This window comes from Manis pentadactyla, chromosome 1, assembly GCF_030020395.1.
Source record: "Manis pentadactyla isolate mManPen7 chromosome 1, mManPen7.hap1, whole genome shotgun sequence".
NCBI lineage: Eukaryota > Metazoa > Chordata > Mammalia > Pholidota > Manidae > Manis > Manis pentadactyla.
In genome coordinates this window covers 162,843,711-162,856,990 of record NC_080019.1, presented here as the reverse complement: position 1 = coordinate 162,856,990, position 13,280 = coordinate 162,843,711, and the positions used below count along the sequence as shown (strand labels likewise).

The following is a 13,280-nucleotide window of genomic DNA, read 5'->3' as shown; positions in this document are numbered from 1 at the left end:
AATAATTCAAAAGGATCTTTACCCCCTAAAGATCAAACTCTTCTGCAAATTCTGTACTCATTTTTAGACAGATTTACTCAATATAGATATGGATATCCTATTTAAATATTGCCTTACCTCTTCTGCAGAGTTCTTCCTTATTTTGTTCCTTTCTTCTTTCTATTTCTCTTACCCCTGATCAAATAATTATTGCACATTTACTGTTTGCAAGACTCTACATTAGGTGGTGTAGACAAAACAGTAAGATAGCTATTAAATGTGAGTCGCCACATTTAAGGAAGTTCCATTCTTATGTGGAAGAAAGGTAGATAACAAATGAATACACAATTTGATAATTTAATTGCAATCTGTCAGTTATTTAATGGTAATTGTACAATAATTTCTACAGTAACGTTCATTGAAAACCATAAAGGAATTGGTCATTTTTCCCAAATCCCACTCTAATTAATATGGTAGACTCAGAACCAATTTTATATGCTAACCTTCTTCTTTTGCCCAATTAATATTTGATGTAGAGTTTTGTATTATTTTTATACTTTTTACATTTTTTACTGTGTACATTTTTATACTATTATGTACTTACTGATGATTTGCTGAGTTAAAATGGAAAGAACCCAAGGAACCCATAGATGGTTTTTATCAAAACGACATACTTTCATGTAATTGCAATCAGGAATCCTCTTGTGACATTTACGTGAGGAGCACAGACAAGGGATTATTCCAGCTTTTCCATACTGTCTTTAAAAAATGGGCTATTTCATTTCATGGGTACATTACTTGATTGAATAAAACTGAATGCTCCATGAAGTGAGGTGTATTTTATAATGAACTTCTGCTTTCATGTAGACACGTTTCCTTACTGTTGAAGCTTCCATTTGTTTCAGTAGAATTTCTTTGATGTGTTTTGGGGACTGGTTGAAACCTTGTGTTTGAAAAATATGTTAACTGGCCTAACATCTCTTTGTTACCTTTGGGCTGGAAATTTTAATTAAAGCACAGTGAGGAAACTCTTAAATGCAAGAGTGTTCAAAGAATAATTAATGGCTTTGAGAATTCTTAGAGCACTAGTAAATCCTGTGTTTATATTTGTGCCTGTGCTTTGATATAGTTGAATATATATTTTATGTATGTGAATACATATTCATGTATTATGTGTGTGAATTCATATTCATTACATTTTTGAAATACATATGTGGTATGAATAGATATATGTTTTTATGTAGGTGAAACAGTGCAGACATATACAGAGAGGTCTGCTTAAAAATCCTTAAAAATATTTAAACAAATACAGCAGGCAGTTGTTCAGGAGTGAGCGTCTGACTCTTACATGCGGGCATCAGGGTCTGAGCAGTAAACACAGCTAGGTCACCCTGCTGTGTTCAACATCATTGTGCCGAAAGGAGGAGTTAGTTTTGGAGATCTCCAAGAGTTAGTTCAGCAAGGTCCTCTTAGCTCTAAAATCCTTTGAGTCAATAACTATGATGGAATTTATATCCTAATATATCCAATACCAAATGTTTTGTCTTTTAGTTCAAAAGCAAAGAGTAACATTGCTAATAAACCAATCCTTTTATGTACTAGTCTGAGCCCTAAAAAGTTCATCATTGTATAATGTGGCTGCAGGGTTATTCTTTTTGAAAGCTCTTCTGTTTGGGGACCCATTTTCATTCTAGGGAGTGATTTAGATATTTGTAGAAGAGGTCTAAGTTGTTTGAATTTAATCTTGAACCTTTGTGGTGAGCTTGATTTTTCTCCTTAATGTACTGTTTTTAGAAAAGCAATTTTTGTTTCCCTGGCTTTCGCAGTTCTTTGCACATAGCAAGCACTCAATAAATATTTATTGAATTGAATTGAATTTGACCTGCTTCAAAGTCACTTCTGGTGTAGGGTTATTCATTTTGGGCAGGAGCTGTCATAAATCACAGGAGTTTAATACTAATCCAGCTGATGGACTGCATACTCAGCAGCCTATCATAGTTCAGTACTGTAGGTTACACATTCCCACGTGCAAATTTAGAAAACTGTGTGGTCCACAAGGGCCTTGATGAACTAACTCTAGTCTATTTCAAATCTACTTTGTGGGTGAGTGTATCACTCACCCACAAGCTTCCAATGCTCCTACCTTTTAGAATGACCTTGTTGACTTCAGTGACTCATCTCTTAACAAACCCTGCTTTTTGGTGCCTCGCAAGCCTTTGCATACACCTTTGCCTGGAATATTCCTTTTGCAAATTGAGGTATGCCTTTCCTGATGATCCCATGTCAAGATGAGAGTGAGCTGCTGCTTTTCTCCTTTAGCACTTTGTACTGTCTTCCACTATAGCACTGAGTCCCCTGTAATTCTTTTTTAAGCCACCAGTCTTTTCACTAGAAACTCCTCGAGGACAGGTCTATGATTTATTCCATTCTGTATTCCCTAGGGTCTGAAACAATGCCTGACACATAAACGTTTGTAGAATTAACAAATGGGTCTTGAAGTTCATGTAAATTTGCAAATGAAATAAAATAAAAATGGAAATGAATTTAGCCAGGGATCATTAATTATATGCCTAATTCTAATTAAATTGTGATATAGTTAGAAGGAAGATCAGCCTGAGATTCAGAAGATGCAGGCTCTTGTGTAGGATTAATGATTTTTTAATAGTTCCTTAATCTTTGTAGTTCTTAGTTTCTTTATCTGAAAATGAATGGATGGGACAGGATCTTTACTAAGATCCCTTAGAGCAAGAATTACATTGCTCCTAAGTTAATTATAGAGAACTAGGTCTCTTCTGCCAGACTCCTTGAGGCAGGAGGTATGTTCTAGTCATCTATAATTTCCTGGCACTGAGCTGAGTACCAGGCATATAGTAGTTATTTAAACAGTTTTACCGAATAAAGCAATAAATTACCAGGTAGAATTACAATTTAAATCAGATGAGAAAAAGGTCATGTGGAGAAAAGTAAGTTAAAAATTTGTAACACTCTAAAAAAATCTATTAAATAACAGTTAAATGAAATGTCTGAAAAAAACACCTGAGAGAAATCCTTTATTTATCTGTCAAAATGTTCACCAGTGGAGGAAGTGAATTTAAAACTGCCTAGTCCCCTAACTACAAGTTAATAATTTACCAATAGTTGATATGTTGTACCAAGTTTTATGTTGCAGAAATTAAACTGTGCCTGCTGTAGGATGTTGGTGAGAATATTCTTGAAATTTGTGAGCATTTGTGATACTATCTTTTAGTTTTAAAACTTGAAAAACTATTTTCTGGCAACCAGGATTTGTTAACTCATTGACATATTTGGAACTTCCTCAGTCTTTAGGGCAGAATGAGCTTCTCTGTTTATATCAAAGTGCCACAAAAATAAAAAGAGGGTAAAAAAGCCTTATCAGCCCTTTCAGCTATACTTCTGTAAAGATTTGGCACTATTTAATAAGTTAGATGCTATCTTACCTTTCTGAAAATTTCTTTAGGAGAACAAAATAATCTTACATTTAAACTATGCTTACACCTTTGTGTTAGTGATTTGAACTAATACAGTTCAATCATAAAATAAGAAAGTAATATGGAATTATTTATGTAATAAGGAATTATTTATGTGTAAAAAAATACATAAAGTATTCTAAAATCAACCAAGCCAGCTATACTTCCATTTTTTAGTTCTGTACTATAAACTAGACAATTATGTTTTAGATACTGTATATGAAGAGGAGGAAGATAGGATAATGCCCTCAGTTAATGTAAGAAATGGTTGTCTTAAATTAGGGGCTGATGCTTGATAGTTTTAATCAGACTTTTCTCCCCACACACAAAATATACAATATGGTTATTTCTTAAAGAAAGCAATTAAGATAGTAAGCTTAAAAGTACTTTTTTTGTTTCCTTGATTTATTGTGTTTGTGGTTATTGAAATTATTATTGTTCAACTCTTTTTGGTTATTTGGCACAGGCACTTTTATGAGTACCCAGGAGTGGATACATGATTTGTAGAACTTGAAATTTAGAGGGGTTTTTAAAGAAAAATAGTACAAAAATGCAAATACAAAATTGAGCGTGAGTATATGAAAGTGAATTTTTTTAGAATGATAAAGTCACAGCAAGTTATAAATTTTAAACAATTGATTAATCTACAAACATCAGATAAATAATCTCAACTCTATATATTTTATACTTTGATTCTCTTCTATTTCCCACTTATGCTTCTGGTCATGGGTACCATTGGACATGTTCAAATCACCAGATTTGAACTGGACCTTCTTGCCCCTGTGCTGGAGTCATCAGCACCTTGGGCCCTTGGAATATTCTTGAGGCCATTCTCTTATCACAGTGGCTGACAATAATTTAACTAGGTTCAGAAGTGACTGTGCACTTCATGTGTATGCCAAACTAAATGTATCTCTAACTCAGATTCCCATTAGCCACATTCCAAAAATGCTCATGGCTCTGGTGCTACCCAACAGGAGGTTAAATGTGATGGAAGGTAAGGCATACTAGAAACAGAAGTCTCAACTAACTTGTTTAAAATACCTTTCTCTTGAAAATTTTCCAAAAAGACATATGCCGAAGGCCTTAGAAGAGGGCCAAGTATCTGAGGGACCCTCAAGCTTGTGCTCACTAGCTTCTCAGTAAGTCTGTCATGTGTATGTTTTGCCTTTTAGAAGAGTGTGACACCTGTGTATGCTCTTTAGTTAATTTCCCATGACTTCATTAAAACTTTATTTAATCAAATGGTTCCTTATGACCTGGTTCCAGGGGTAAGAGCGAGATGGGTTAACTTACTTTTGACTAAGTCACATGAATAAGTAGAATGGAATACAGTCATTGAATTACTCCCTTTTCTTGCCAGCAGAAGATGTTTTCAGTTCTGCAGGCAGCTCTGAACGCCCCAGTGGTTGGGTGGCACCTGATAGAATGACTGGACCGTTATGAAACACATGTTTACAGGCAAGAGAGGTAGTATGGGGTGGTGGAAAAGACTCATTCTGACCTGACACCCATTTAGTACTTAGTAACTCAGTTATTACAGTTGACTGTTTTGTTTTATTCTCCATAGGATTCAGGAACAATACACTAAAGCCTTAATTAAAACCTGTGAAAGAGCTTTAGCTGGGAATTCAGTGTAGTAAAATAATATCTAAATATGAGACACTGATTGCCAGAAGAGGCTCATATCCTCATTTTAATTTTAAAAAGAGACCATTAGTGGGATATAATAATTAGCACATTGGAGTTCTACTAAGCCATGAACAGTAGGACATTGTAGGAAAGAGAATGAAAATTACAGTGATTGAAAGTAAAGGTATGACATAGGAAAAACTGAATGGGAGGAGAAGAAAATAGGATTTAATCGTATTAAGACAGATGCAAATATTTGCCAATTCTTTGTAGATTAGACAGTAATTTTAAGATAAAAATCATGTTATGAAAAATAAACAGTACATAGTTCCATAAATTTCTCATTTTTCTGTGAAAGAAATTGCTGAGGTTCATATGAAAATGTCTTTTTTTTCTTTGTTTTTAGGTCAGACTGTGCCAAAATCCCAAACTTCAATTGAAAAATAGCCCTCCATATATACTTGACATTTTACCTGATACATATCAGCATTTGCGACTTATACTGAGTAAATATGATGACAACCAGAAACTTGCCCAACTCAGTGAGAATGAATATTTTAAAATCTACATTGATAGTCTAATGAAGAAGTCAAAACGAGCAATAAGACTCTTTAAAGAAGGCAAGGAGAGGATGTATGAAGAACAATCACAGGACAGGTAAGAATATTTCAGATTTTACTTTTCTTAATGTTAACATCAAACTACTCATTACTATCTCTGTAGTTCTGCCTTCTTCAGTATGTCATATAGTTGAAATCAGATAATATGTAACTTTTTTCAGAACTGGCTTCTTTCACTTAAGGATATGTATCTACATTCCCCTTGTCCTTTTGTAGACTGATAGCTCACTTCTTTTTAGCAGTGAATAACGCTCCATTACATGTACCACAGTTTATCCATCCACCTGTTGAAGGACAGCTTGGTTGCTTTCAATATTTGGCAGCGCTGAATAAAGCTGCCATAGATATCTGTATCCAGGTTTTTGTGCAGGCATAAACTTTCAACTTATTTGAGTAAACTACCTTGAAGCATGATTGCTAGATTTGATGGTAAGCCTGTGTTTAGCTTGGTAAGAAACTCCAGGACTGTTTTCATAAGTGGCTGTTCTGTTTTGCATTTCCACAGCAATGAATGAGTATTCCTATTGCTCCACATCCTTCAGCATTTAGTACTGGAGAAAATGTCTTTAAGACACAGTCTTGATTGGATATTGCTTGTGGTATGTGTGGGTGGGAAATGTAGCTAAATTTCCAGAGTTTGACTAGTAAGTGAGAAACTGAACTTGCAGTGGAAAAAACTGAAGTGACATCGACTAAGTCCTTATTTTATAGCCAGGATTCTTGACTTAAAGACTCCTCATCAAAATTTGTTGTTTCATTACAGTGTTAAATTTCATGATCTGTTTTAAACCAAATAAAGAAAATTAGTTTTCTATTTCTGAGATATTTTAAATATCTCTAGAATATTCACTGGTAGTAGTATAAATTTCCAAATTGGAAAACAAATATTAATGAAAATAGATAATGTTTTAACATAGTTAAGTTGAATTTTGGTTTAAAATACTTAACCTTTCTGCATTTTAGTTTCCTTGCATGGTAGGAAACCTCTAAGAAAGCTATAATGTTCTTTCAGGTCAGAAAAACTAACCCTATTTAGTTAAATAGGGTCATTATAATAGAAAATGCAGTTATCCAGGTATGTAGACTCTGAAGTTGTCTGTGAATACTGGCCAAATACCCAGAGTAAAACCATCAGATTGAAACTTTAAAAAACCCTCTGCCAGATGTAAAGTGGCATGAGTGTTTACTTATTTGTAATTTGCTCTCTAAATCAGCAATGACTCCTAACATAATGGCAGTAGTCTAACCAGTTATAACTGTGAGCTCGTCATTCAATATTCTTGGACCATAGTTTACACATCCTAAGGGGAGTGAATCTTCCAGTTGCCTTTTCATTTTAAAGCTCTAAGACTTGGGACTGCTAAAGAGAGTTTGAATGGCCAAAGGGTACCCAGAAGTAAGGTAGAGAAATGTCATAGTGATTGTTTCTTCTTAATGCATCTTTCAAGAATGGCCAAGGTTATGGGAAGCTAGCTATTTGATGTTGAAAACCACCTATTTATGTTTTCACTTTGTAGTTCTACCATTGGTTTAGTAAAAGTAGTTTTATAAATATCTTTTTACTTATTCAAATTTATTAGCCCAGAAGTTCTTTCTGTTCCAGCAAAGTAATCCATTAAATTTTACTTTTTTTTAGAGTATCAGGACAGTGAGAAAGTGTATAGCTTCAAGGTCTAGAAATTTGAGTGGATACAGTATTTTAATGAGATACAGTAATATATGATGCGGTAAACTTGTACACCAGTTTTACATCTTTTTTTAGAAACTGGAAACATTTTCTAACTGAGGAGATGTCTTGTAATTATTATTTCATTTGTATGTTTTGATATTTTTGGCTTTTTATGTAGGAGAATATCATGGGGAAATCTCTCTAAATTTTGGCTGGTTGTGTGTAGATTCCACAAATGATGGTAGATTTCATAATGTTGACTGAGCACTTTGAGGCAATTCTGTAAATTCTGTTTTAAGTGTCCAAGTAAATTTTGTCACACTCTCCTAAGTTCAACCCTAAGACAAAGTTTATTAGTTCCTGTGTTGGCATGGTGTATACCTCACTGAGGTTTACTGTCAGCCATGTTCCATTTTCTGGTAGTGTCCTGTGACGAGCTGTGTTTATGCAGAACTTGGATTGGATACATGTTTGATCATAATTCATAATAGTGTATGGTTCTTGGTACACCATAACAAGGATATAAAGTTTTGATTTTGTTTTTTGGTAGTAATATATTTTTATACGTTCACTTCTAGGTTCCCTTAGGATTCCAAAATACAGAGTGAGGCTAAAATGTGCCATTGTACTGGAGCGCTGGGACATTTGCTCTACAGACTATAAAAGAAACTTCTTAGAATGCTCTCATGGTTGTTAGTCAGAAGAGTATTCTGTTTAGTAGAATGACTCTTTTCTAACATGTATGACACACTATTGGGAATATTATAAATTCTCTGAGCAATGTTTGATTCTGTGAATACTGTGATGGGGACATTAGTATTACTAAGGTAAGAATACAGGGGACAGTAATGGTAGAAGAAGTAAACTAGCACTGCCCTGAGTGATTATGTACTTCATTGAAGAAAATTATGCTGAGTGTGTACATGAGTCAAATGTTTATTTTGATGTTCCTCTTGTGTCAGAAATAAACTTCTTGTGGATTTGTTTTAAATGTAAGGACAAATGGGAAAAAATTTAGGTATCAGTTTTGAGCTAGGTCTGTTTTAATTAATTGGTACTATGAGTGCCTGAATTTTTAAAGCAATTTCACAATAAATATGATAAATATAAGAAATAAATGAAGCAAATGGCACACAATGTATGTCTCATGTAGAAGGCAAGAGGTAAGAATTACAGCTAGATAAATTTATTTGCTACTGAAATATATATTATGGGCATAATGCAAGCCTCTTACTTTGAGAGTGGGTAGAATAATGATTTCTGGTTGAGGCATGCTCCATGGCCTGTTGATTTTTACAGTAAACCTCCTCCTTCTGTACTAACACTTTTCCCAAGGGATTTTTTTTTTTCTTTTTCCCCTACAAAAAAATTAAACCTCACATTGAGGTGGTGCTTCTTCAGCTGAGTGTCTATTCCATTCTGAGCTGGTGTTTCTGGGAACAGTAATTCAGTAATTCAGTGATATCTGGCATAAAGTTTTCCATGTGTATTTGTGGAGTGGGGGTTAGGGATCATGTAGAGAAGGAAGAATTTATAGTTCCAGCACAGAGAAGAGGAGAAACTTTAAATCACATTGCTTAAAATTCTAGTTGCAAAGGTCAAAATGGGTGTGAAGGTCATTATAGCTGACAAATGCAAAATTGACAGGAGGTGCCTTTCTGCAGTGATTTGACTGGCAGTTTCATCAATTGAGCCTTTTAATAGTCAGATTTACTCTTTCATATAAAAAGTCATGTTAATCCTCTGCTCTGCAAGGCCTGATGTTGGATATTGTTTTTTAGAACACCTAGGGGTGATGGTGTTCTATGGTGTTCAGATTTTCCAAACTTCAGAACTGCTTCAGTGAACCAAGAGCTACAACCCATTTTCCCTCCCACACTCTGGTTTACAACCACTGAAACAAAACCAAAAGTCAGCTGAGGTGGAAAATAGCTCTGCGTTCAACAATCTATCTGTGAAGGAAATAAAGGCTTTTTAAAAATTCATGCCAGCGAGTAATGATACATAGATATCTTGTTATTAATGTCATTCCAGAGCCCCTAGATGGTTCCTAATGCACATGTATTACAGAAAACAAATTACAGTTTGCTTAGCTTGTATAGTAATGTTCATTCCAATTAAGATTTTTTTTAAAAAGTATTTCAACATAGGAAAATTAGACCTGAAGATGCTAGCCTTTATTTAAAAGTCCTTCAGGAGTATCAGGCAAAAATCTTTTTCTCCATTGACCTTTGGCTGAACAAAGAAAATACATAACCTGCTACATTAATAAAGTGCCTTTCCCCGGAAAGGATTACAGGTCACTATGCTTGCTGTTTGTGGCTAGGTTGTAATTTATGAATTAATGTGCCACGAACATTTTGGAACCGAGATATTAAAAGTACATAGTTAAATCAAAAACATCAGCTACAATAATAGTAACAACAGAACACAAAGCTGCGAACCAACCTACCTGCTTTCCTCCTGACGCTGTAGGACAGCGTCGCTTTGGCCAAAGAATAATGTGGTATTAATTTAAATTTGGATTTGTATAAACACAAATGCATGTTGATTACGTGGTCACGGATGCAGTTTTGAAGTTCTTGGGTTTTCAGTTTAACCACATGAAGAGATGTATGCACAATTTGGGCTTTCTATAATCATTTTAATTATGACATGACCTCACAGGTTAACGGCCTTGCTTATCATGCCACACTGAGCTCTGCATTCCTTGTAGGCAGCTCTGCACAGCGTGAGAAGGAAACGAGGAAAGAACCGAGGGCAGGAATCTCATGGTCTGACACCATTTCTGCTCCAACTGTTCTTTGAAACCTTGGTTGGTTTCCTGACTCCAGCCTATTTTTTTCAGTCTTTAAGTTATTTTGTGGATATTTTAAATTATTTTCACAGTATTTTCGGCTCAGACATTTCAACAATAGAAAATGAAGATGTAGTTTGTTTTAGCCTGGATGCTACTGTTGCTATATTAGTCCGTTGAATAATTTTTAAAATCCAGTAGTATTTTCTAGTAAAAATACTGTTTTTGTTACTACGATGATCACTTGAACTCCTTACTCTTAGGGAAGTCATGTCTTTTGTAAGTTATTTGTACGGTAATGCATCCCACTTACTTTATGAAATATCTGTTTAATGATGCATGAGAGGGATTATGGTTTATGTGCTTTTTAAATACAATCTAACATCCTAAAATTTATCCTGTTTTTTTATGTCTCTTTTTTTTGTTTACAAATGGTGAAAATTACAGCCCTTTCCATTTCATGAGGACAAGAGACAAGTTGCAAGTAGAGAAGTGATATATGAATAAATCAAAGTAGGTCACAGGAACCTATTTTTTTGAATACCAGTATTCTCATACTGAGATGTATGTAGAGAAATAAGTTGCCATTAATTTTTTTCTACATTTGTCTGCATTCTAATCACTTTGTCAAGTGGAAGAGTAGAGGAATTAAAAGATTAATTTTTGAAATTTTAAAATGATAGTATGCAAACCTGGATTCAGAGGACAAATCGTAGTCAGTCTTTTAAGTAAAAGTATGTCTACTAGGTAGGAAATGGATTTTTCTTAGAAAACTTGAATATCTTCCTAAGACCTGACCATAAATGAATAGAAAGTTTACTTAGTCTTGGTAAGAATGCTTTCATTCACATTTCAAGCATCTGAGAAATGTGAATATACTTTTCTGAAGTTTGGAAATGAAGGGGCTTAATTCTTTAACATACTGTGAAAGTAGAGGCCACAAGAAAGTGATTTTGACTAATGTTTCCAAACTTAAACAAAGGGAGTCTGTTAAAGTGGGCAGGTGAAAGCTTGCTGAATCTTTGACTCTCTAAGTCTTTACAGTAAACTGTAACCGTGCTGCTTTGCTAACTAGATACTAAGTAATTTTCTTGTTAATTTTCATGTAAGTGAAAAGTGAAAGGGGTATTTCCAGCAATTTCCTCTTGGGGTACATTTTTAAGATACAGAAGAAAACAAATTATTCAGGTATAATTTAAAACTGAATTCACTGTTACTTAATTTCAAATGTTTACATTTAATCCTTTTACTTACTTTTCTCTAGTCCTATGTTAATACCATGCAGACCCTCAATCCTGGCTTAATAGCTATTAAAAATTTTATTGCAGCTTATTTAAGTTCCTTCCAAGTCAAATTATATATTATACACAAATGATATTTTGATTTTAAAATTGGGGAATTTTTTTTCTGCAGTTTACAGTTTCTTAAATGTTTGTAAATTCCTGAGAATGATAGCCATTGTGTTACAAGACAGTAAGCCAACTCATAAGACTCAGGTTGGCTTGGCTTTATGGTTGAATACCTTTCATGTTTTTTAGTCTTCAGGCAGCTTATTAAAATTAATATTTCTTTCAGTAAATATCTGGTGACAGTCAAATTTGATAATTAAAATCCGGAAGCACTCAAGAAAGAATGCCTGTTTTTAGTTTCATAATAACAATTCTACTACGAAGAAGGTTGATGAATGATGTCTTTCAGGTGGCAGATTTGTTATTTAAAGAAAGCCCCTTTGGCAGTTCATTACAAAATTAAATTGAAGTCTGTTTATAAAACAGACAAGCTGCAGTTATGATAATCTTATAGCCTGAAAAATGCTTGGAAATCTAGCCCAAGAAGCATCTTTTTTTCCCAGTGATTTAACAAAGAAGTGGAGTTTCCAGGAATCCAAACAGATTAGCATCCAGCACTAATTGGGTAGGTCGTAAAATAATATACATGTCTTGACTATTTTGAAATAAAATGCTTCAGAAATATTCAGTTTTCTAAATCCATTTCCAATATTAATCTCTTGTCTCTTTAAAAGCATTAATGGTAGGGCATGAATTCTTGTTTGATTTTGCATTTATACATCAATTGTTTATAGATATGCTATTGTAGAAGGATACCAGTGTGAGGTCATTACAGAAAGTACCTACTGATAGATTCAGATAATAAAGACTGAAGCTGCCTGTCTTGTTTGATAGAACCATTGAGAAACAGATTAAACTGAAAGATAATTTCAATTTATTATTGAAATATATTTGAATTTTTGATCATGTGGTCATATAATCACATATAATCATAGATGTGTGACTGTATTAGTTTCTTAGGGTTGCTGTAAAAAATGCCACAAACTGAGTGGCTTAAACCAGAGTGTATGTTGTTTAAAGAAGTCTGAAATCAAGGTATCAGCTGGTTTGCCCTTTCAAACCCTCTAGGCAGGATGCTCGTAGTTGTTCAGCTCCTAGTAGCTACAGGCATTCCTAGGCTTGTGGCAACAGAACTTTTAATCTTCGCCTCTGTGGTCACAGGTGTTCTCCTCTCTGCTCATTGCCAGATTTCCCTCTTTTTATAAGAATATCAGTCTTATGGGATCGGGACAGAGCTTAATGACCCTATGTTAACTCTATTACATCTACAAATACCCTATTTCCAAATAAGATCACAACGCAGGTTGAGGTTAAGATTTCAACCTATCTTTTTAGGGGATACAGTTCAATCCATAACAGTGACCATATATGGCGGTATAAAATTTGTGCTAAGAAGGGGAAGAAAATGGCAACTCATTAGAGCATATGTCATGAATGTGTGAAAAACTTTGCCTCATAGAAAATAATGCACAACAAAATTACTTAAATTATTTTTTAAGGGCCTATAGCTCAAATAATTTTTGTAGTTTTTTTCAGATGCATATTAAAAGCATGGTGAATTTATTGTTTAATTTTTATGTATATATTGAGAAACATGAATTCACCAGTCTTCAATAAAATTTTCACATATATTGACATAAATGAACTTATAGCTACCTTGTTATAACAGACTTTCTTTGATTTCAGTGTATAAAATGCTCTTTTAGATATTAATTCTGTAAATATGTATGTTTAATTAAAAGTTAT

General features: G+C 34.0%; 1 protein-coding gene across 5 annotated transcripts in view; it reads left to right on the top strand.

Annotated features, from left to right (window-relative positions):
• The window catches only part of CBLB (Cbl proto-oncogene B), a 221,514-nt gene that overhangs the window by 8,487 nt on the left and 199,747 nt on the right, over positions 1 to 13,280 (top strand). For 3 of the 5 annotated variants that reach the window (XM_036930770.2, XM_036930766.2, XM_057502399.1), the window contains exon 3: positions 5,506 to 5,756. In XM_036930770.2, the coding sequence (XP_036786665.2) occupies positions 5,506 to 5,756 (251 nt within the window). Of the gene's footprint in view, positions 1 to 5,505; positions 5,757 to 13,280 lie in introns of those variants that run through there. The other 2 variants (XM_057502408.1, XM_057502405.1) reach the window with 2 other exon arrangements.